Raw genomic sequence first — 27,055 nt, 5'->3', positions numbered from 1 at the left:
CTTACTACCAATGTAAGGTTCGAACTATTTATGACACAGCCCCTCGTTTCAACGCTTCATACCCTAAAACATACCACAGAAGCGACACACATGGCTGTCTAGCCGATACTTATCTTAATGGGAAGCGACTCCATTTTGTATAAAATTCTAATACATTCGAGGTGGTTTTCCGAGCCCGAGAAGTTGCGATTGACTAGTGACTTTGCTCGATACGCATGTCTAAATGACATCAGATCGTATTTCTGTAAATGTATATGCCCTCGATCGAAGAAAAGACGGAAATGTCTTCTTAAATCTGCACGTTCCGTTTATGAATTTACATGTATGATCAGCAGCGAAAATTAACATGCATTTCTAAAACGATAGCCTAATTAATACATGCTTGCTTCCATTGATAAATTTTGTTTAGTCAGGGAAGCTTTTTGGAAAGCTGTTACTTGTAGTAACGTAATGTTTGGCTAGCCACTGGTGTGTTGTACAATGATTTTTGGATAGATGCCACGCCCTGCCGTCACCAACTTTCCTCAACTCATACATTACTCAGCCTCAAATCTGATTATAGACTTCAAATTTATAGAGCTTTCTTTAAAGTAGGGAAGGATTTGAGGAAATAACTGAGTTGAGTGATTCGAGAATTTTGGTGACGACGGAGCCAGATGTTATAATTTTTATATATTTTATATAAAATTATGTAATAATTTGCAATGGTGAATACTGAAAGCGAAAGTATTGTTAAAAGAGTAATAAGAAAGAAAAAAGGGTAGTTTACCATCTTATCTCCATTAAAATGCCATAGGGAAAGAATCATTTTGGGGGGGGGGGGGGGTTAAGGTGTACTAGCCACTTTTACATGTAGTTTTTTAATGAAAACATATACATGTACACGTAAAAACTATCTTAGCATTGAACAAATTGTGGGGAAATTATTTCCTATCGTTAGAGTCTTGCACCTTTTCAATATCCGGGGTGAAGATTTTCAACAAAATTATAGATTTTATAGTCTTTGCAAGGTTTTGGGTTAAGGGTGGGGGTGGTCATTACCATATTTTGGGGTTGTTTTTTTTACTCCAGAATAAAGCTAAATTAGATACATATATGACATTCCTTGACAGGTCTGTCTATGGGCTATAGTATTCAGGTGACCGTTAGGCCTGTTGGCCTCTTGTTATTTCTTATCTAAAGACAAAAAGCATCGCGTAGTTAATTAAAACAATAAGAAAAAGTCTATATGTTATGACTGTTTTAGAATATTGTGTTGTTTGGAGCTTTTTAAAATTTTGAATATATAATTTACTCTGAAATAAAAACCTTTAAAAAGACGTTGATTTATGAGGCATTGATGTCACATATATATCATGTAATTTTTATTCATATCTTTTTAATTGATTAACGAGATTAAATCATTGACAAACTTTCAATCTGAATGAAAATTTTGAAACCGGGGTATAACGTTTTATATATTACAGCGCACATGAGAAGCGCGGTGCGTTATGTGACTTTAAACTTTTGGATCAGCTCTTGTTTATCGTGTGTTTTCAGGATGGCCCATCATCTCACAAACTAGGGAAGACACTATCAACTTTTTACACCATGTTATTGGTTGAACAACAGTCAATGACCATGGACCTGTAGAAATTTAGCATGAACTATACCCACTGAGATTTAAAAATGATAAAATTAAATTCCATTGTAGTATATTTTTTTTTTACTTTACAGATAGATACAGATTACAAATTAATATTGATAAGCACAAACTTTACAATATCTCTCAAATTAAAATTTATCTGCATATATATATAGAATATAATTCATATGTATAAAAAGTAAAAAGAAATTCCCTATAACAATTTGATTTCCACATTTTTCCGCCATTGGGGCCAGAACTTTAGCCCTGCGGAATATATATTTATTTTTTAGGCTTGGTTTTTTGTTGTTGTTTTTTTTTTTGGGGGGGGGGGGGGGGGTGTTATTTTGTGAGTGTTTATGGTTCATGTCATAACTCATGCAGTCTTCAGCTAAATCATTGCCCCAAATCCACGGGAGGGATTTAATGTTGTATCTTGTTTTACAATTTGTGTCGTCTAGATATGCTCACTGAGCCATAAACAATGAACACGTAAATATTAATAGATAAATATGGTCTAAAACAAACCACACGATCATAAATTTGTTGTACGTATAGAGGAGATGTTAAGGAAGTGCCCTTGATTTTCCATTCGTGACTTGCTGGAATGTATTCGTTTATCTAGTTCATGATTTGTCAGACTAATTGCAGAATATAAGTAACACACACACAGGCACCCCCCCCCCCCACACACACACACACACCCTCCCTTACATATATACATAGTTTGTTCTCAGTATAAGTTCGAATTAACAACACGCATATTGTAAAATCATCAAAAAAGAGTCAAATACTTTTTAAATAAATGAAGAAAAACGGAATTTGATTCATCAACTTTTAGCCTGTATATACATTTGAATCCAATAAAAACAAATCATTTTATTTAGCTAGTTTTTATGTAAACAAAATATGAATGTTAATATTCCAAATAATAATCAATAAGTAAATCCTTTCGTTTTGTTCCCATTTGCCCACTATTTTATAACTGTTTTTAAATTACAAAACTCATCCATTTATTTCTACCTTCATCTAATTATCAAGTGTGTAAAACAGATAACACATATCACAAAAAGTGTTGTTTTAAAAATGAAGTTTTTGAAAGGAAAAATAACCATTGCATCTGAAAGATTTGTTTAATATCCGAACTCTATTTGACAATAGTTGTATATTTTATTTTAATAGCACAACATGCAAAATGGATTTGTTTATATTATGAACTATTTACAGTGTTGTCTACACCGTTGTTCATGCATCAAGATTATGTTTAATTTCAATTTGATGATCAAAATAATTTTATCCAGTTTAAATGAAAACCAAATAAAAATTCAAGTAGAATTTAAAGGATATCCACAACGTATCAATAAATGTCTAGAGGCTTGCTTATGAGTTATCCAAAAAAATCTTTATTGTCAACTTATATCCCGAGGCTTACGCCAAATTTATCTCAATATCAACACATCTGGCAAAGCAAGTGGACACTCAAAATGCCAAACACCGTAGCTCACATTGTTTTCTCGCATTCACACGGTGTCCATTAAAATTGGTAAGTAATTTTCTTTTATTTATAGAGAAATTGAACGTGATTGATAAGAAAGGAAGATATGAAGGAACAGTTTACAGTATCCATGCTACTTAAAGACTTCATCCGAAGGTCTCTCTTTCTCTCTCTCTCTCTCTCTCTCTCTCTCTCTCTCTCTCTCTCTCTCTCTCTCTCTTATACGTATAGTTATTTATTTTTATATGACTAATATAACATGAAAAATTCATGTATTCAGGTACCGTGATATATCATATCAGCCAGATCAGATAGTAGGAGACAATCAGGAAAATGTGGAGTGTATTTTACAAAAGGCTGGTTTGACAGGGTATAACATTTCAGGAAATGAACAGGTTAGTGTGTATGCCCATTGTATTTATGAAGTTTTACAATGTACATGTATATCTTTTCATTTCGTTTTCTTAAAAGCAAATTTAAAACAGACAATATGATAATTTTCAAACTGTTATATATTATTGATGCTGATGCATGTACTGAATTAAAAATTCTTTAATCGTCTTGCATTTAATTATACAGGTGGTCATTCCACAGTGGCATAAATCTATTTTACAAGATCTTGTTTATGAAAGAAGAAAAATGATGGTCGTTGGACAACAAACGCTATTAACTGACCCTGAAACGGATCTTGACACAACATTCGATGTTTTGGATGAAACCCTACCAAATGCAGATTTTGTTGAATCAACAATAAAAGGGCAATGTTTTTCCGGAGAAACTGCGAGAACTGAAACAAACGTAAGCAGCAGAAATGCTGAGAAATCACAATTAGGATCACAACGAAAGGTGACAGAGTGGATGCAACACATCGATTGCGACACATCTGAGGTACGTTATTCATGTTTATATGTGTTTGATTACATTTATATTCTATATTTAATATTTATCCTAACTGTGACCTATTTTGAACTGAGTTACTTAAAATAATTCCACATTTATTGGGCAACCTAAGTATACTCTACACGTGAATAATTTTCCGAATTCCCAGACAAGTGTGGGATTGAAAACAATGTAGCTGTGCTGTTACATGTTTGTTTCTGATTGTGATTTCAAAACTCTAAAGAAATTGACAGGGTCAGCTGAAAACTACAAGATTCTGGTCAATTTATCGGTTGAAACCTTCAGCAACTTAAGAAAAATAACAGACTGCACGAAAAAATTATGTTGATGTCAGACTCGAATTTCCATATAAGACGACTTAGCTACTAGTATTTCTCTTATCCATCGTACTGATGCACATTAACAATTCGTTAAATTTACTAATGCTTTAGATCATTTAACTAATTTATGAAAAGAATGTAAACATAAACAATATTTTTTATTGATTCATGCGGTTTGTAAAGGTAACGATTATTGCAGGAAAAATTTTCAATTAATATGGGGTGCTCTCTCCCGTACGGAACTAATACTAGGCCAATCCCGAGCTTCATACAGTGACACATGCTTCGCGTCCGCGTAAAACACGTGTTTTGAGTATATTTTTCATCGAGAGTAGCCGCGTTATTGTCTTCTTTGGTGCCTATGTTGTTGAAACCGGCGTTCAAGTTGTTTATCAAGCAACACGAACTCTAGATGTTCTTTTTCATTTTCCAATGCCCAAATGGTCTTCAGCAGGGCGTTGTTTTGTTCCCTCAGCTGTTTGGTTGTCTCGTCAGCCTTCGTCTGAATCTTCATTACATAGTCATAATGTTCTTTGCAGATCTCCTTAAGTTTTCTGTCCGTTTATTCCAGTAAAACCTTGTCTACTTGAGCGTCCTCTTATAGTTTACGAATTTTCTTTACATACATATTAATGTCAGAACGTTTCGAGTTTTCTTGTAACTTCGTTTTCAAATCCGTATTTTCGCTTTGAATTTTTGCGATCTCAGACTCGGCACTTCGTAGCTTTTCCGTCAAAGATATCTTCGTAATCGTTTCATGTCTCGCGTCTTATTACGACAAAAAACTGCTTCCTTTTCAACACGTTTTGTTGGTAATGTGTAAAACACATTTTGAAATACTGTCCTATTCTGCGACATCGGTAGCACTTCTGGTTGAGCGCAAAACATAGAACGTTGGGATGCACGTTTCCGCACCTTCCGCACACTGGACACTGACATGAAGGGAAGCTGAACTTTCTCTGTCTCCATTACGGTTGGAAAGAATATTTCATGTCCTTTCATGTTCTGTGTAAGTGGAAAGTAGGTATTTTTAATCTATTACAAATAAAAATAATGGCTGGCACAACATGTTTATACATGCGACCAAAATATGAGGGTGGATAGCATAAAAACTATCCGGTCAATTTCGTTATAATTTTGCAAATTAACTTATACGTAGCCTTCTTTCACTGAAAATTAAACGAAAATCGTATGTTTGAATTTTTAACACATAAAATTGAAAATAAAACCCCCCTTTTTCTTATATAATCCTATATAAAATGTCAGGAATGGTTCGGACTTATAACCAAAATTTGAGCGTGGCAAACAGATAAACTATCCGGTCAATTTACTTTATATTTTGCACATATTTTATTAAGAAGTTGACCTTTAACTGTAAAAAAAATAAAAGGAAATCTATGTTTGAAACTTTCTCCCCCGAGACTCCTTAAAAAATTAGCTGCCCATCACTGACTGTGCCTCAGGTGGGACTAAGGCTGCGCGGAGTTTAAAACGTTTTTAAAACAGTTGTCGAAATGGAGGAAAAGTTTTTGTACCAATTAACACAAAGTCAGAAAAAGTAAATTTACACAATAATGAAAAATAATCTGAAAGATAGAATTTCACACCGTGACACAATAACCATGCAGCTTAACCGGGTTATGTATGTATTCATTTTTTATGCAATGGCGCTACCTTCATATCCCGCATGAATCACGAAAGAAGACATTATATTATTTGAATGTATTTAAACATCTAAAATATCTTTAAGGTGTTTTTTTCTTTTATCAAAAGATAAAAAGGTTGTCAACAAAAAATAACCAGTACCCTCTCTGATTTTAATGCCAAATGTAGAATGTTGCAGGTTGGAGAAATATTTGCTTGTAATATTTTATCCGATCAATCTAAAAGCCTAGGGGTTTGAAAGCCTAGACCATCGATGTACAAGTTGGCGTATTGTGCCTTTAGGTTTTAGTCATCCAACATAAGGCTGAACGCCAATCATAAATAGTCAAACAGGTATATAATCCCTTCGATTTCCTCACACCAGATTGCACATAATAATGAAACTTGAATGTTGTAGCTCTGAGGGAATATTCGGGTTGCCATGGCAAAAGTCAATGTGCTGTTCGCAGTAACAGTAGTTGTAGGAGAGAGAGAGAGAGAGAGAGAGAGAGAGAGAGAGAGAGAGAGAGAGAGAGAGAGAGAGAGAGAGAGAGAGAGAAAGAGAGAGAGAGAGAGGAGAGAGAGATCATCTAGGGTTAGAAACATATTGAGAAATTCATCGACTTTTTAAAAATATTTTAAGAAACCATGTGCCTTTCTCCTTTTTGCGTTTTTGACAGAGCATTTACAAAAGCATGTCATTGTAATCAAAAGCATTCATGTTAGATTTATAAAAAAAAAATGACACAAAATGTCTTATAGCATAACCAAAAAAACGGTATTGGCTGCGCCGTGTAGTATAGATAGCATGTGCAACATGAAGAAAATAGTGGCTTTAAAATGTTGCTTTTTAAAAAGTGTTCAAATTGGAAATAATATTAATATAAGTAATATAAGTAATTCTTTGAATATTATGATTTTATTTTAGAAATGAAATAATTGAAAATGTGAAAGAGTTTAAATACCTTGGAATTGTTTTTTCACGTTCAGGGTCTTTTAGAAAAGCAAAAACACATCTATGTGAACGGGCACAGAAGGCTATGTATGGGGTCATCAGGAAAATAAGGCAATTTAATTTACCTGTCGATTCTCAGTTAGACCTTTTTGATAAAGTAGTAACGCCGGTATTATTATACGGATGTGAAGTATGGGGCTTTGAAAATATAGAAATTATAGAACGTATTCATTTGAAATTTTTGAAACATATACTGAATTTAAAAAGCTGTACCCCATCATACATGGTTTATGGAGAAACCGGAAGGTTTCCGTTATCTGTTAATATATATACTAGAATGGTTTCATACTGGGCAAAATTGTTCACCGGGCCAGAAAATAAAATTGTTCATATACTTTACAAATACTTATTGAGTCAATGTAATAATGACTTTTCTAAAAACCCATGGATTGATTGTATACATTCTATTTTTGATAAGTGTGGTTTTTCAAACATTTGGAATGAACAATGTACTGTTAATGTTAATTGGATTACAAATGCTGTCAAGCAAAGGCTTAAAGACCAGTTTGTGCAGAAATGGTCGTCTGATATTGCAAATTCTTCAAAAGGTCATATCTATAAAATTTTCAAATTTACTTTTGGATATGAAAAATATTTGAGTATTCTACCATCAAAACTTCGAAAAATACTTGTTAAATTCCGTACGTCGAATCACCGACTTCCTGTAGAAACTGGTAGATGGTTAGGCATTCCTCTAAATGAAAGATGTTGCACATTATGTAATAACAATCAAATAGCTGATGAAATGCACTTTATATTAGAATGTAATGCTCTTTCATGTTTTAGACAAAAATACTTGGAACCTAGATTTTGTGAAAGACCAAACACTTTTAAATTTTGTGAATTATTGTCTACTTTAAAACTTCAAAAACTTAAAAAACTTTGTTTATTTATAAATGAAATTTTTGAATCCGTCTGTCCTCCTTGAACATTTGTACTTTTTTCTCATTCTTTTTTCTCTAATTTGTACTGTACATGTACCTCTGACTCTATACCTACACTTGTAAATATTTATATATATATATGTACCTCATGTACCGTCATGTTGACGGTTTGAGTGAAATAATTAAGGAATGAATTCAATATTTATTTGTTTTATACGATATAAAATGGTTTGGGGCAGTTTACGCTTTATAAACCGCGAAGCGGTTTATAAAAAAGCGTAAACTGTTTCAAACCATTTTATATCGTATAAAACTAATAAATATTGAATTCATTGCTTATAATTTAATTTTTTTACTCTTCATTGTAGATAAAAACGGCCATTTGACCTTTAAAATGACGTAAAATTGTACAAAATTCAAACGTAACGTCAGGCGTATTGATACGTTTTTGACGTTAGTCTTACTATGACGTAGGCAACATTCTTTATACGATATAAAATAATTTTTTAGCCAATCGGAAAGCGCGTTACAACCAGAATTAAATTATATTGAATTGAATTGAATTGAGGTGATAGTTTTGGTCGGAGCGTGGTCAAATCTATCATAAATCCCTTCGGGCTTTATTGGATTTGACCACGCCCCGACCAAAATTATCACGTCATTATACTCAATGAATGATTCCTTATTCCTTATTTACTGAGGGATATTTTGTTATAGACTATAGCAACCAAAATGTTTATCATGTACCCATATAATTTGAAAATTTTTCACGTTGTTGCAAATAGGAGTTTTTAAGGGTCAGAATATCAAAATTTGATCACCTGTATCTCTTAAAGGAAAAATATTCTGTTAAGCAGTAGAGAAGAAAAAATGTTTATAATGATGCGCTGAACAGTATTCAACCATCAAAATTTCGTTAAACGGTCCCGATGAATAAAATGTGCTGAGTTTCAAATGCCCTTTTGTCCAAGTTTTATCACAAATAGACATGCTGCCCTGCATGTGGTTTATTGTTTCCATAAAAAAGGAAGGTAACAATCATATTTAGTGAATATCCTATCTATTCTGGCTTCTAGTCTCCTTTTAATAAACCATGCTAAAACAGTAAGACCTACAAGTGTGATGCATGCCTTGCATTAATATAAAGTTCAAACACACCAGGGTAGCTGTAGGCAGATAAGAATTGCATGAAAAGTTTCAAATTCTAGTAAATTTTCATTTCAAAATCACTGTGTTGATTTTAACTTTTTGTTATTGACATTGCGCTGCATATTTAATTTCTGATCTAACATGCTTTCATTTTACTAATTTAATCTGAACAATCAAACAATCAAATCAAACAACATTTGATTTCAGAACATAATTTTTAATGCAAATTACTTGAACCTTTTGTGGCACAAGTTTTATCTTCCTTTGTCTGGATAACGTTACTTGTCTACGCTATTTTGGGACAACCCTCGTACATCTAAAATATCACTTTGGGACAGGAAGGGGCAAAAACTTTTTGACATTTTGCCTAGTCCCTTAGGCCCAAAGCTTCTTTATGAAACGAGTCCCTGAAACTCGTGGCCAACGTATAGTATTCGTTCTGTGGTTTGAGATTTTGTGCACTTATATCTTGTCTCATTTTCATTTACTGTTTGATATTAATGCATTAACCTGTATATTTTGTGTGAATATTCTCCTGGCTTGAAAAAAAGTGCGTAAAAATTTGATAATTTCATCGTGACCTACCATCACGGCGTCCATACAGGTTAGACCTCAACAGCGAAATACTGTGAACTGTTACGAGGTCTACAGCTTATTCCGTATATTGGGGTTGTTGGTATAGCGGTGATTAAAGCAAAATATTGCAGACCTTTTACGAGTAGTGTTCAGCTTTATCAGACCATTGGGCGAACTCCATTAATTTTCTATTTTGCATGGAGGTAGGGGTGGTTAAAAAGAGCATTTTAATTACTTGTCAATTTGGGAGACAACACTATTTTAGTTTCGTAACTTCGAATCGTCAAAAATAGTCAATTTGGTAAATTTAATTGCATATAGAATTTATGAGAACTACAATGACCCTACTTGATATTTACAGATGAATTCTCGTTATTTAATCGAAACCAATATTTTACTTTTTAATACAAAGGATCGTGACTTTAAGAATATCCTTATAAGTCACTAATTGCACCATAACTTTGCAAAATATTTTATTAAAGAGGACATGTACTGAACTATATTTATTCATGTGCGAAAAAGTAATGATTTAATTGTAATACTATTTTAGGCGCAGGCCAAATGCAATCTTCAAGAGAAATCGTTAGATGCGTAAGTATAGAAGAATGGCAGAATATGTATACCAGAGAGAGAGAGAGAGAGAGAGAGAGAGAGAGAGAGAGAGAGAGAGAGAGAGAGAGAGAGAGAGAGATGAGAATATTTTTCTTTTCAGCGAGAACCAGCTTTGTCAAGTTATATTCTATAAAATGTTTCTTCGTATTATTATTTTTTTTTCTTTAGATATACATATGACTGATGGATATGAAATAGTTCAGCTTGTTATACGCCACAAATATTAATAATTTTGTTGGCCATTTAATTAACTAGTTGCATAAGAAACCACTGAAATAAATTACGAACTGAAAAACCACTAATGTAAATAACCAACTGAAAAACCACTTATATAAATAACAACTGAAAAAACACTTATATAAATAACCAACTGAACATGAGGTTGAAAAGATAGAAAATTAATTAAGCCCTGTCAAACTGTCACGATTTTCAGTCGAGCTACGATAGCCCACGAATAAAAAAAAAAGATATTTAGAATTTTCCTTAAAATAGCATGCAAAATGCATTTTAATGCTTATTGATAAAGTCATTTTATATATTTTCAATTGAACACTTTATACATGTATCTAAATTAAAAAAGTATCATATAACATAAAAATATAATTATGGAATTACAAAGTGGAAATTTTCACATCGTGGAGATTAGAAAAAAAATTGAAAAAATGGAAGGCAAGGCCGCATTTGACCTTAATGCGATTTAGACTCTGTATTTTACATATATTATCCACCTTTTCTAACATTTTCTGTAATATTGCTATTATTTCTCTTACTCGTGCTTATTGACACATGTGTTTGATTTACTATGTTGTATAATATTATTATATATAATTTATTAGACCCTTGACGTTAAAATTTAACGCAAATAACACAATTTTGTTCCACGTGTACCATTGTTTTTGTAGTGGTTTGAGAGAAAAAACAAATATGCTGGTTTTCATTTTGAGATTGTATGAAGAATTATATTTAGTTTTATACTCTACCTCCATGAATATAATTTATCATATCTTTTTTTCCCATAATTCCAGTCGTCTCTGGGACCGTTTCCAAATGATCCCTCGTGAAAGAGTTTCTACAAGTGATACATTCCGACCATTTTTACGGCTTTTTAAGGTCCTGTGTTATACCCTTTTATTCTGTATAGTACTTGGTTCAGCAGTTGCAGCAAAAACCTCTATCCTTTTGATGACGTCTAGCATTGTAAAGGTAAGAATCTTATTGAAGCTGGTTATGAATTCTCATAAATACATAAAAAGAAATTAAAAGAGTTATAGAATAAACAATGGTTTGCGATTTGAAAGTGTTAAACAAATCTGGTGACTATATATTTCTTTCAATATTTCAGGATGAAAATGTGCGGAGCGTCGACAACTCCCCAACACATACAATGCTAATCATTAGTATTTGCTTTCCATATGTTTTATGGGTGATTGGTTACACAGCAAAATCTTTGTTTGGAAGCTGTGCATGGCCGTCTTTAAAGACGACAACCGTGGTATGTCAATATTTTTAAGCACACACTTAAACACACACGTGAATAAACAAGCAAACAATCTGAGAAAAAAAACCAGGAATATTACGTAAATTGCATGAATACCAAATTGTCCTTGTAAATGATTATCTTTACATGAAATTATCCCCAAATAAAAAGTAACTGAACATCAATGGTTTAAAGGTATTCATTTGTCAATTTTAAAACATGAAGGAATGCGTAATATACATGATACATGTATCGACATACAAAAGAAAATTTGTTTACTCTCTCTCTCTCGTTCTTAATGTATAACTTTTATATCTACTCATTTTCTTTTTCTCTTTTTTCAGATGCTGTTCATAGAGCTCCTCCACAGCTTTGGTTTATGTTTGATGGTGTTCCACATTCTTCCAAAAACAGATATGGCCAGATGTCTGATACACTTGAGTGGAATATTTGTTATTCCAGCTTTTCTAAAAACGCTATTTGTCATTACAGACAAATCTCTTTCGGGCATTAAGCGAGTAACGCTGACACTGATTAATGGAATAGCTTTTCTGATTCAATTTGGAAATTTGGCAGCTACTTGCATGTTTAGCATTCCACTTACAGATGGAGAAAAGCAGTCACTTGTAAATGACGTCATTGACAATACTCACGTAATCACGACGATTCAACGACAACGCCCTCTGTTTACAAACAGAATAATCTGGGAGGTTCCAATGGCGTTGATTTTTGTTTCACTGTCATTTTGGGAAAATTATGCAGAAGGAGATTTATATATATGCTCATTCAAAATACCTCTTCTTGACTGGAAAAAGAATTTGTTGCTTGTAAAACAAAGACTTTACATATTAATTGGATTGTGGAAGATTGGTTGGACTTTAATCTTTGCGGTATTATTAGTTCCAGGACTGAATTTCAATATGAATTTTTCTGATCTAAATTCAGTTGCAGGCAATCATACGAAAAACAATAGCACAGACCTTTTACCACTGGCCGAAAAGAAAATTGATGCACCTACCTTTGGAATAACAACAAGCCCACTAGTTAGTGGCATTGATGATTTTTCGCAAATTAATCTGACGAAGGCAATCAAAGACCAAGGAATTAAATCTGTGCTGCACCTCACCGAGGAAATGTTAGATCGCGAACAAAAAGTGACAGGAAAGAACCAAAACATTACAAACATGAAGAAAAACAATACTTCCAATGATTACCGGTACATTTCTGAAGTCATAAGATTGAACTTTGAAAAATACGGAGTATTGTATTTGAATATTATTTCAAATTGTCTCATGGCATATTTTGGGAGTCTCGCGTGCAAATTGTGTATGCAACTATTAGGGTTTACAGTCCCGATGTTTTTAGCAACGCCTATAACATTTGGACTTATCATTGCCCAATGTAATGATCGGTTTATACCTTCGTATATTTATGTGTGGGTTTGTCCAGAATCAAAGGGAGATATTCGACTGTTCCATCTTCTTTGGCTTGGTGCAATTTGGATATCACAGATAATCACCACGTCACATATCTGGTTTCCCCGAAACGGAAGGATGGCTAAAGTTGACAGGTATGAATACCATGAAATAATGCAAGGTTCTTTTTGTAAATACATGTAGCTGCATCATCACTTCTGAAAATCGAAGAATCACGTGCACTATTAAATTTCATTTTGTTTAGTGAAATTGTGTATACAAATAGAAAGTTTCCTTTAAAATCAAATGTAATATTTACATTCCGGATATAGAAAACAAGAGAAATGACGACTGACCTTAAGCCTCAGTCATGATTGGCCGTGCGTGTTAATTAATTAATATGCGTTTGGTACGGGTCTTTTGCCGGTCCTGGCTTGCGTAGCTGATCGTAGGACATGAAAAAGTAATGGAGTGATTGCAAGTGCAAGTAAGGCAAACAATTTGCTTGCGAATTATAATTTTTGTGCATCAGGCGTACGTTCACCTTGCGAATGGCAGTACTATCCCGGTAATTTCCGCGTCGTAGTTCACTTGCAAATCAATCGTAGTTGCATGGACAATTGTTACTATTTCCGTTAAATGGAAGAATATCCTTGGGTCACCTGAGTCACTTCGGTGACCTGTTGCGATATGTTTTCGTACGTAGGCGTGCGTTAACATTTGAACATTTTCAGCTTCTTGTATAAAACTATTTGGGCCATCTTGACCATACTTGGTTTTTGGCCTCTACAGGGGAAGGGGGGCATAAATTGTGAAATTCATGACCCCCCCCCCCCCCCGGAACCTTAAATTCAGTAAAATCTGTCACAATCGTTGCAAACTTAAAAATCCTCTTCTTTACTATTGGACATTCAGCAGAGAATATAATATATATGACAATATAGTTAAAAATGTATTAAATCAAATAAATAATCGTCTTCTCTTCTCCTGTATATATTTGAGAAAAACCGAATGCATAATTATAATGTTCAGGATGCCCTTTACCGAAATTGTGAAATTCATGACCCCTTTGTCAGGAGTTCAGGTTTTGAGGTGCGGTTAATATGGCCATATAGTTAAATTGTATTAAATCTTAGAAAATCTTCTTCTATACTCCCACATATATTTGAGAAAAACTAAATGAATGATTATGATGTTTATTATGTCTTCTTCTTAAATTGTGAAATTCACTGCCCATAGGACATGGGTCCAGGCTATATATGGCCATATAGTGATCATGTATGTTTTAAGTCGACATTAACGCTTGCATTGTTCGCTCGTTTTAATACCGATGCGTCAAGATTAGTTTAAAAAAACAACTGAGAATGCAGTTCATCGGACAGAAAACAGTTAAACCTGATGCTAATATTTCTTGTAAAATTTGCCATGACAAAGCTAAAGATGAAAAATCATATTTAATATTATCTGCAACAAATGCATATAGAAAATTCACTTTAAGTTTCCATTATAGTAAGAATAATTAATAATAAAGGACTTTAATCTAATAATAAAGAACTGTAGTTTTCAAGTTGACAATATTTAATCTTTGATATTGAAAATGTTTTGAACAAGTAAGTTTGAAGATCGCGCAAGTAAATGTCTTGGTCACTTGTCACAAATAAGATAAACAGATGATGTAGGGCCATGGGTCACTTAACCCTTTTGGGTAACCTATTGTCGTTGGTCGTTCATTGTCCGTTAATAATCCAACATTAATGCTATTCAGGTGATCGCCAAGCCCTATGGGTCTCTTGTTATATTCAGACATAGACTGAAATGAAATTCTTTATGAATCTGGTGTCACCAAGTGAATATTTGAATATAAAAAAAAACTCGAAAAGCAGGAAGACTATTTGATAGTTATTGCTGCACTTGTGAATTATAGCCTTTGTCAAACCGATGACACGAATTGAGAATTGTCTCAAAACATTGTTTGTTTTTTTTAAACTGATACCATAAAATATTTGAATAAAAATATGATTTACTCTGAAACCTATCGGAACGTCTATATAAAAATCTAATTTTAACAAACCATCAAAAGAAAATGTTTCTCTGAAAATATTATTTATTATTTGAAAGCTGTTATATATCTGTAAACCACAGAGTTGAACTAAAATAGCTTTGACGAAACTTTAAAGAACTGTAAAAAACTTTCAGTATCATTAAAAAATTGTTTTACAATGTTTTTGTCATTGAAGCTGATAATCAATATTTCCAAGTGCTCATAACAGTTATAGTTTGTGTACAAACAAAAATATCATACTCGTCCGTTCTGTTTTTAGCAACACCCTAAATAGTAAGATTCACTTACGTGTCTCGCAAGATTTTGATCAATATCCGCCCTCAGACCACCCGTAGGAGCACACGTACGACTAGTTGTGACCGAGGCTTTAACGCTGCATTTACCGGCAGAAGAAGTAAATCAAAGTACTGAAGAACTGACGGGAGTTGATTTTGTCGATGTTTATATTATTTTAAAATCAATAATATGTTATTTTGCGTGACAAGTACAGGTAGTTTCTTATTTGAATTACGCACATTTTTATGATATGTATTTTTGGACTTTTTCGACAAGAATGTCGAGAAACCCCCAAAAGAATCATGTTAAATAATATTGAAAGATTAAATTAATTCAATCAAACTATGTATCAGTAATAGAAATATTTCTCGAAAATTGTATGGATCCAAGCAATATTGAACTCTAGTCTCGTTCAACCAAAACGCTCGGCTGACACCGTAAATCTCCGACAAGGATTTACGGAGACAGTCGAGCGTCGAGTTGAACGAGACTAAAATATTGAACTCTGGCGTAGGAATACACACGACTACAAAAATATTTAAATTGTTCGAACCATTAAAATCTGACTATTTTCAAGGTATTTATAAATAAGTTTCCTTGAAAAACAATGCTTTAGCATACATTACATCGAATTTATCAATTATTTTCAAGAACTAAGTCTTGTCAGCAGCAATGATTTGTGCTGAGGTCCAAACACTGTTTCACTTTCGGTTTGTCTGAGTAACTGCATAGGAGAGTTGATTAAAATCAACTCCCAAAAACAAAACATCATAGGAAACATGTATTTCTTTTAATGGAATGATCGGCATGTGATATCATAGGTCAGCTTACTGTTAAGCAATAAACATGATAAATAGGATATATCGCACCGTTTTGTTGATTTTCGAAAAAGCAAAACAATGAATACACCTTCCTTTTAGTTGGCGAAGTTAACTAATCTTTTTACGCATATAAAGAAAAATTTGATTTAAATAATTATGTATAAATGTATAAATGTAATCTCAATGCACATGCATTAGAATAATATTCTTTTAGTTATTTACATGTAATTAAAAATTTACATGAAGCTGTCACTGCATTAAACGAAAGTAGTGCGAGGCGCAGTGCGTGTGCAAATAGTAAAATCTGCCTGATCCCCCATACGGACTTCTCAAATAATTATTGTATTGGGGTTTACAATAATTCGACATAATTATTTTCATTCAATATTTACATTCAGCAAGTATGGTTCCCTCTATTTCTGACGGAAACTTATTGTAATTCATAGTTCTGTAGTAACTGACAGGACTCAAATCTATACACCCCTTTTATCAATTGGTCGAAACCTTCATCGACCAAAGAAAAATCAAAGACTGCACGAAATAATCATGATGATGTCAGACTCAAATTCCCATAGAAGATTATTTAGCGTTTTCGTTTAGTTTACTTTAGTTTTCTATAAAAAAAAAAAATATATATCACAAAGTAGACAAACATGATTTCCACAGTGAAAACCCTATCTGCGTACATCATATCTACTAAAGTTTAATATCGATACAATGAATATTGTATGTACATGTATTGACATTTTTTTAAAATATAATAATGCATTTATTATATACTTATTTAAGGGTACTTTTTTTTCAGACTCTTCGTAACTCCATTGAGGTGCGGGATTTTTACAGATCTTTCATTAACGCTTCGCCGAAGACTTAATGATAGAGATTTTAATCTCTTCAATAACGAAGAAGAATGCTCTTTTATTTCTGAAGATGACGAAATTCACAAGGCAGATGATGTTGTTCCACAAATATATGCGTGTGCAACTATGTGGCACGAAACTAGAAACGAAATGATTCAGCTATTAAAGTCCATATTTCGGTTTGTTTACAACTAATTTATATTGGTTTAAATTTGGTTTTAAATGTGGCTTAAAATTGTTTTAGAGATTTATTTTTCTTTATTGCTTTCAGAATGGATGTTGATCACAGTGGCCGATCTCTAGCACAAAAATTCTACTGCATACGAGATCCGGATTATTACGAATTCGAAGGTGAGTTACCTGTAGAAGTTCTGAAATATATGCTGTCCAAGTCGTTCTTAAACATTACTTGTAATTACACACTGAAAATTCAAATAACAGGCATTTTTTTCTTAATTTATCAATACAGGTTTTGGCCCTTTGATTTTAAAATGCATGTTGATTTCCTTTCGATGTTTAGTATCTCTTTATACAAACCAATATGCTGTGAAATGTACCACGCGCGACCAATATATGGAAGACCATTTGTAACTACTCAAGCTTTGTTTTTTAAAATGGCTGTTTTTGTTTTCATAGCTCATATATTCTTTGACGATGCATTCGATGTACAAGACGACAATCATACTTCTGTTCCAAATGAGTTTGTGGCTGAATTTGTTGACTGCATCGATGATGCCTTAAGGTAACATCCGAAATTTGTATCAAAGTATAGGTGAATACATGTTAAAGTACAGTAGAAGGTCTAACATTTTCTATAGACCTCTTTCCAATGACTTATTTATAGGTAACAGTCTATTAACGGAGTTAAAACTTTTCTAGTCCAATTCCTGTTGATTGATATTCTAAACAAAAGAGGTATTTTAATTATAGCTAGTAAAAATGTTTGCTCTAAATGTCTTCATATACCTTTGGCTGTATAATTATTCAATGACTAATTTATAATCATAACAGCAATGGTCATGCGGTCATCCAATAACACAGTAAAAGGCAGATAAAAATCATTCGTTTCTTACCAAAATCAACGCACATAATTTATGTCGTTTGCTAGATTAATTAAATTATTACAGTTAACTGTGGAATTGATTAAGCTAAAAAAAAATAAAAAAAAGAACAAGTGCTTATAATTCAACATACACATATATGTGCATTTTCGAAACCAAATAAACATGACTGCCTTTTTGCCCAAACAACTCAATATCTACTTGCTCTTTAATACCGCGGCGGATCATTTAGGCATTGAATTCACGTAATGTATTACACGCCTACAGTATAAAATAACTAATTATTATATTTTCTACTTTTTAACGTAAAGTTCTGTTCATGCGAGACAACTTCAACTTGGCCCTCCTATGCGAACATCTACACCTTACGGGGCAAGATTAACATGGAGATTACCAGGTTCAACTAAATTGGTGGTTCATCTTAAGGATAGACAAAAGATAAGGCACAAAAAAAGATGGTCTCAGGTAAGTACTTGTGGGTAACTGTTCAAGTTTTTCTCCTTGTCACTTAAGTAATTAGAAAAAAAATTCTAAATTCATCATAAACACGTCTGACAGAGTGTCTGACTGTTGGTTATGTTTGTCAGATATGTTACATCAACTAGATTTCCGTTTCAAGTTTCCTAGCTGGTTGGTCGAATTTTATGTACGCTTTAAAGAAGCATGGTCAAATTCAATTTATTTCTTTTTATTATTTACAATGCTTTAGAAATGCATTTCTAATGATCAAATGAAATAATAACGATACAGAGCTCAGAATTCTTTGTTATGTAAACAAGGCTCGTGCCCTGTTTTGTTTACATTGGTTCAATATAGCAGTAAAAAAAATTTCAAGCTGATTTGTCTCTCTTTTATTTCATTTTAAGCATTAATAAACTAGTCCTAACGTTTAACAATATCATTTTAGGTCTAAAACTGGAATTTTCATTTCAACATTCAAAATGAAAACAAACGTTTTGTTTACCTAGCAAAGAATTTCAAACTCTGTAAATTGTTTATAACTCAAAAATGACACTCAAATTTCGGTGCCTATTAAAAATAACCTTACTGAAGCATTGTAAATGTTAAAATCGGAAAAATAATTTTTGACCAAAATAGTGACCATGCCTCTTTAAAACTATGGTTTTGTTTGGTGTGTGTATAAAACTATACATTGTAGTAGTTTCCCCGGTGAATTGAGCCATACTTTATTAGGAAAATGATCTGCAAAACTCGTTTACCAAAAGAAAACTTTTTATAAAACGGTACCACATTATTTCGCCCATTATTAAGATCTGCCTGAATAACCATCACTGAATAAAGATAATTGAAAAATTTGTAATTATAAAGTACGCATGTTTTGCAATCGACAATGTAACTCATCAAGAAAAGCCATTGTGACAGTGCTTGCTGTTCTTTGTCTGAAGAAGCAATTTTAAACAAGAGGCCCAGATGCCACATTGCTCACCTGAGTGACAAAAGACATAAGTCAAATTAGCATTACAGTACCAAATTAAAATTATCTTGACAGTAGATCATACACAAAAAATTAAAGAAGATCTGCTGATTTTTATTCACATATTTTTATGGTAAATACCAAGCCCCTTTTGTTGTTTTAGTATCTATGAGAAGATTTTTCTCTATTTCTATTACCCCCCCCCCCCTTTATGGCTTCACTTTTCTCCAGGGAATCATGGTTTGATCACACTTTCATCTGTACAACATTTGTACAATCTTTCACACAAGTTTCAGCTTTTTTGGCTGACAGCTTTCCTAGAATATTTTTAAAGATGTTCTCTATATCTTCCTAGTATAAATTCAACATCTAGACTCCCCATTGTGGCCCCGTCCTACCCCTTGGGATCATGGTTTGAACAAACTTGAATCTTCACTACATTTTCATGGCCAAATTTTCCAATAATTCTAAATTATATCCCCTTAAAGTGAGCATAACCGTTCAGTTGAGGCAATTTGAATCCCATTCACCCAGTGATCTTTGTACCAATCTGATTTTAATCAGATCCTTTGATCCGCTCACGAAGATCGCTACACTAGGCCTAGTGTTGCGATCTTCGTGAGCGGATCAAAGGATCTGATTTTAATCAGATTGTCTTTGTACTAAGTTTAGTTAAAATCGGCCTATTGGTTCTGGAGAAGAAGACGAAAATGTGAAAAGTTTACAGCAACAACGACAACAACGACAGATAACGGACAAATCTTGATCAATTTTGAAGGAATAAAAGATAATAAAGAAAATTAATAACTGAAAAAGGGGCAGTTGAAAGATTTGGTAAAATTACTAAATGGGAATTAGGTGAATCAGATGTTAGGCTATGTGACGTTCATTTTAATGCAGTCAATTTGCTTGTTCATGCCACCAGTTCTGAATGATTTGAGTCCGTGCATCCAGAACTTTACCTTTTTTCCTAGTAAATGATACCAAACTGTCTTTTTGGTGCTAGAACCATTATGACGTTATAATTGTTGATTTAATGAATCTTTTCCCATATTTTACGGCTTTAAAGGAATTATGTAGAAAATAAAACAATATTTTGACATTCTATATTTAATCACAGGAAAAGTAATCCCGGTACATATATTCATTTTGACATCATTTTAAAGAGGAGGACAAGAGCTTGTTTACTGTCGTTTTTGGAGAGACTGTAGGCATTCTAGATATATTTCATTAGTCAAAAATGGACAAAACTCCGAAATCTGTAACTTGTATCCTTCATATTTCATAGAGAACGGTTGTTTAAAACACCCTATGAAACAAAGATATTGTTATGAAGCACCATTAAAAAAATTTATATCTTGAATTTCATAAACCTGTAAACACTTTTCATTTACTAGATCTTGACCCTGATTTTTTTGGTCTTTATGGTATAGCGGTGGTTGTTGTTTATTTTGCGGGGGGGGGGGGGGGGTCATCTGTTTCATCATCAATTTCTTAGAGCAAACTTTGCAACTGATGAGATAGATGCAGTTGCCAAATATTTTGAATGTGCGACCCGTGATGGGGCTTTTAAAACTGTCTGTGTAGGTGCTGTGATAGCACATAAGGCATCTGCATAGGAAATTGTCGTTAGAGTTCCTTGGGCGTTAAAACGCAGCCATTGGCGGATCCTTGAAAGGGTCAGCCATTCTTGTGTAAGTGTGAAGAATTGGCAGATTATTTCTAAGGATGCTGTTAAGGTTTTTAAAGGCGGGGTGATAGGCAGCGAGAAGTGGAACCCATCTTTTGACTCTTTGTATTGCAAAAGGGTTTTATATTCTATTCAGTGATATATATATATATATATATATATATATATATATATATATATATATATATATATATATATATAAGGAATCATTCTTTGAATATTATGAGGTGATAATTTTGGTCGGGGCGTGATCAAATCTAATAAAGCCCGAAGGGCTTTATGATATATTTGATCACGCCCCGACCGAACTTATATTTATATAACTTTAGGCCATCGTACGATTGAATATTTAAATATAAATAAACAAACCCTGCTGGCGCTTCGATTTGGCGTCATTTGTATTATGAGTTACTAGTATATAGTACAAAATCGATACTTAGTGTTATCACAGACAAAGACACTGGATAATATATATATATATATATATATATATATATATATATATATATATATATATATATATATATATATATATATATATATATATATAGTAAAACACGCTTATACCGAAGTACCAGGGACATGCGATTTTGCTTCGTTATAAGCGTAGTTCGTTATATCCGTCAAGTTTACAACATATAATAAAGTCACGGAGAATGAAAATTACTTTGCTGTAAGCGTCAATTTATTATAAGTGTGTTCGCTATAACCGTGTCTTACTATATATATAAAGTCTTGGTACAGATTAAAATACTTAAAAATGTAAAACAGAATGCAACAGTCGGCTCTTCAGTCAGTTATATAAAATTGTATAGATCGCAATAAATATTTGATAACGATATATAATTAGTTATATTAAGTCGATTCTGTTCCTCTATATTTGCAGGTGATGTACATGTATTATCTTCTTGGGTACAGAATTCTCGCTCAACCTGAAAATTTGCTTCCCAGAGATGAAAGAATTTTTGTGTCTTCATCCGAGGAAACTAATAGAAGTACGCGGTTGACCTCATCGCAACTCCGACACAGGCGTCAAGCCTCACACTTTACCAGAAGTGTTATTTTTAATTACACATCCGAAGAAGTTCACACACAGGTTTTGTTTATTTATTTATTTTTTTTTATGACAGTTTACTGACAGTAACAAAATATTTCACAAGTTGAATTTTCATTTGTATGTAATTCACAGGCAGAAAATACTTTTATTTTGACTCTTGACGGTGATGTGGAGTTTAAACCTGATGCAGTTCGACTTTTGGTTGACAGACTGAAAAAGAACAAAAAAGTTGGTGCTGCTTGTGGTCGCATCCACCCAATTGGCTCAGGTACATTTAACCATAACAAACATAAGGGATTCAAAATCATGACTTAAAGATTCGTAGTGAATCTTCTAACTACTTGGCTTCGCAGGTGACATTTGAAAAAAAAACTATTTATAAAATTACACTTTTCAGCAAATCAGAAAAATTACGGACTGCACGAAATAATCATAATGATGTCAGTCTCAAATTCCCATATAAGACGACTTGGCTATTTCTTTTGTCTATCGTAATGATGAACATTAACAATCCTTTAGTAATTTTTACTTAATCTTTACGATCAATTCATTGATTTGTTAAAAGAAAGATGTAAATACACGTCATAAATTTTATTATCATGAATGTACCCCCCCCCCCCCAAAAAAAAAGTTTGCAGGGAAAATTTTCAGAATAATACTTTTCAAACTATACGTAAACTCCACCTATCTGGACATATTCTCCACAATTCTATATTTTATCTTTATATTTGGTTCATCATTTTCTCACTTTTAGAGACCATATTATTGTACAAAACTTGATTTTTTAGCTCAACTGAACCAAAGGTTAAAAGTTTTCGCAATCACTCGCAATTAGCAACGGGACCACATCGCTATAATTAAAGGGTTTCTAGCGTCTTTATTCATCAACATCCATGAAATTGTGGAGTAAGGGCACGTAGGGATACAAAAATTGTTTTGATGTATAATTTTAATGAAAAGAAATTGTTGGAATAAGATGGGTAAAATGCTTATATTATAATGGACTTAAAATATAAGTCTTTCGTTCAAAAGAATGCTTATTTAACATACGCTTAAATAAGTTTTATATTGATTTAAACTTGCGGATACGTACCAAAATATTCCAGTTGTGCCATTCTTTCAAATTTTAATGTCTTTGATTTCGTATTGTGTGTCAGTGATCCATAATTTCCCCAGTCTATTTAATTTCATTAGAAATATCATATTGTATCTCAACAATTGAACGTTTCTGTAAAATAATATCTGTAAAGCCGTGTTCAGTCACATATAGTGTCTTAAAAAACTTTGTTTTGACTATATGATTCAGTGGTTAATCTTAATAACCTTATACCAAATTAGTTCTTTATGTTAAGGGTGCGATAACTTCGGAATTGAGACTTATTTTTTCTTCGTGTTTATTAAGATATTCAAAATGACAATATTTATAAATTGTATTTTTGCAAAATTGTACCATATCATTTAAAATAGATTTAAATGAAAAAAAAATTGAAAATAAAATTGTAATATGCGATTAAACTAATGGACATATGCGCCACCTTATTCACCAATCTTATTTTAATTTTCTTAGGTCCGATTGTCTGGTATCAAGAATTCGAGTATGCCATTGGCCATTGGCTGCAGAAAGCCACTGAACATGTCTTTGGGTGTGTTCTTTGTGCCCCTGGGTGTTTCAGCTTGTTTAGAGGATCGGCCCTCATGGACGATAACGTTGCTAGATGTTATGCAATTAGAGCAAGTGAAGCCGGTCATTATGTACAGTATGATCAAGGTAGGAAAAATTTACGTTTCTTATATTTCATTTACTCTTATAGATCAACCATGAGTAAACAATCGCAATATAGAGAGCTAACTATAAAAACTGTATCAAATTTGCTATAGACGAAATTAAAAAAAATGATAGAGATGAATATTTGAAGATAATGAAGTGATTGCAAATTATTTTCCCCAGAATTTTTGTGCAACTGTGTCTGACTTTTGTATAGCAGGAATAAGAATAAATGTTGTGAGGCCAAATGAAACTATCAAACTTCGATACGCTCTATTTGTTTTCTTATTTCACGAGAGATTGTGGTTTGTATTTTTTGCGTTTTCCTAAAAGTTCTATTTTATTTCGTTGTTTTGCGTACAATTTGTGTTTGCAAAATATTTCTAGTGCAAGTAATATTATTTGTTCACATTTTTTATTTACCATAGCCTAGTAAAAGTTTAAATTTAAAATAATAAAAAAAAAGTATTCATTTGCAAGTAATGTTCACATTTTCTATATCATTTTATTCTTTTTCTTGTTTTAAAAATCATATTTTTATATTGGGCATAACGAAAAGAAGCGAAAATCACTTACAATATAAAACAAAGCTTGCAAACATATTCTCATTGTGAGTTCTGTTAGTTTTGAATTATAGAAATATTCTTCTGAATTAAGTGATGGTAATGAATACATAAATCCTTTGGTTTTAAAGGAGAGGACAGATGGCTCAGCACACTTCTTTTACAACAAGGATACAGAATCGATTATTGTGCTGCTTCAGACGCCCTTACACATGCACCTGAGACGTTTTCCGAATTTTTCAATCAACGTCGTAGATGGGGACCTTCAACTCTAGCGAATTTGATTGATCTTTTAGGGGACTGGAAAAATACTGTGCGGCTCAACGACAATATAAGCACACCTTACGTTTTGTACCAGTTCTTCCTTCTAGTGTCTACCATATTAGGTCCAGCTACAGTACTTTTGATGATGGCAGGAGCATTTACTGTCGTATTTAAAACAACAGTCTTGGAATCATATGTGATATCTTTGGTACCAGCAATAGTTCTCATTGTTGTATGCACTTATGCAAAACCAAGTACGCAAATCATAGTCGCTACTATTGCAAGCGCATGTTATGCAATTGTCATGACGATTGTTTTAGTTGGTACAGTTGGAACTGCTATAGAAGGAGGTCTAACAAGCCCAAATGTTGTTTTTCTCTGCATGTTAGTTATCATATACTTTATTGCTGCTTTACTGCATCCAGAGGAATTTGCTTGTGTTATACCTGGAGCTTTATACTTTATATGTATCCCCTCGGGTTATCTTGTCTTAACAATTTATTACCTGTGCAACATGCATGTAGTGTCTTGGGGTACACGTGAAACTGTTTCGTACAAAAGCAAAAACCAAATGGATGAAGAACAAAAGGTTTTGGAAGAAAAAAGTAAAACCAAAAAAAGCAAACACGGAATACTTGGATGGCTTGGAATTACTTCTATTTTTAACGAGGCTGTGGAACTTTTTCGTCAGGCCCGTTCATTTTCGTTTGAATCAAATTCAAATTCAAAAACGGACACATTGTTAGAAGAATTGATAACGGAACTACGTAACAGCCATATGCCAAATGTTGATGACAAAGAAGTATGTTGTAATACATCAGTAACAAAATCAAAACATTCTACAGTTTCCCAGGATTCAATTAGTACAGATATTGTGAAGGGCAGAGATCTTAGGCATAGCAAACGGAAAAATGATGATTGCTTATTAGAAAATCTTGCTTTCGGAGATGGTCCTATAAAATCTTTAGAGGAGAGAGAGATAACTTTTTGGAAACAAATGTTACAGAAGTATCTTTATCCTATAAAAGAAGATAAACTCCATCAACAAAAGATGGCAAACTCCCTTAAAAACTTGCGAAACAATGTCGTGTTTGGATTTTTTATGACGTCGGCACTTTGGATTGCTCTTACAATGCAACTTCAACTATTACAAGATGATTTTAAGGACACAGTGTTGTTCATCAAAATTCCACATTTTTATTCTTCAGAAAAACAAATGACGTTTGAACCTCTAGGCATGATTTTTTTAGCACTGTTTTCTGCAATACTGCTTTTCCAGTTTCTGGGAATGCTTTCACATCGTTGGGGGACAATTCTTCATGTTCTGTCCATTACTGATATTGATTGCAGTCAAAAGTTCACGGAGAAATACAAAGTTCAAGAAGTAATTGCTAAAGCAATGGAGCTACAAAGAGTTTGTAATATTGAAAATGAACCTGAACCCGATTATGATGATCCTTTGCCAGATTACGAAGATGATGATTTAGAAGATGACGACGAAACGTTATCGACTGCATACACAAGTTCTTCGTCCTCTACTACCGATCACGCGAACCAGCAGACCAGTGGTGTGTTTAAAAGGTCGTCTCTTCGTCGTAGAAATAGCGCCGTGTTCAACAGACGTGGACTAACAACAGGAAGAACTCTGCGCAGGGCATTTGAACGACGATATAGATATCAACTTCAAAAAGAAAAAGGCGTCGATCAACACAGCGAATCTGGTTTCAATCACCTGAAAGATGGCGAGCTAAACGACGGATTTTTAAGTGTATAGAAATGGGCGTTAGAAAAAAAATTGTTTTAGGTGCAAATTTATATGTACCGTGTACCGCCTATTAAATAAACATAAATGTATATATCAACTATCAACATTCTCATATTTTTTTGGTAATGATTTGCTTTTCAACTTTCTAGTAGTTTTTGTAAAAAAAACAAAAACAAAAACAAAAACAAAAAACAGACAAACAAAAAATTCAGATAATTATTTTTAAAAACTTACTTAAAAAAGCAAAAATCAAAAATAATATCTTCAAATTTATTCTTTATGGTATAAATTTAAATTTAAAAAAGATTCCACTGATGATAATGAA

General features: G+C 33.0%; 1 protein-coding gene across 1 annotated transcript; it reads left to right on the top strand.

The window, feature by feature from the left end:
• Positions 1 to 3,404: 3,404 nt before the first annotated feature.
• On the top strand, positions 3,405 to 26,834 carry LOC128178910 (chitin synthase chs-2-like). Its single transcript, XM_052846331.1, has 14 exons — positions 3,405 to 3,514; positions 3,699 to 4,007; positions 10,158 to 10,198; positions 11,245 to 11,422; positions 11,562 to 11,711; positions 12,041 to 13,266; positions 17,076 to 17,309; positions 17,402 to 17,481; positions 17,767 to 17,872; positions 18,503 to 18,656; positions 22,203 to 22,412; positions 22,506 to 22,641; positions 23,941 to 24,141; positions 24,833 to 26,834. The coding sequence occupies exons 2-14, from the start codon at positions 3,759 to 3,761 to the stop codon at positions 26,737 to 26,739; spliced, it is 4,872 nt and encodes a 1,623-aa protein (XP_052702291.1). The 5' UTR covers positions 3,405 to 3,514; positions 3,699 to 3,758; the 3' UTR covers positions 26,740 to 26,834.
• Positions 26,835 to 27,055: the final 221 nt, after the last annotated feature.

This window comes from Crassostrea angulata, chromosome 3 (genome assembly GCF_025612915.1).
Source record: "Crassostrea angulata isolate pt1a10 chromosome 3, ASM2561291v2, whole genome shotgun sequence".
Lineage (NCBI taxonomy): Eukaryota > Metazoa > Mollusca > Bivalvia > Ostreida > Ostreidae > Magallana > Magallana angulata.
This window is presented reverse-complemented; position numbering and strand designations above follow the sequence as displayed.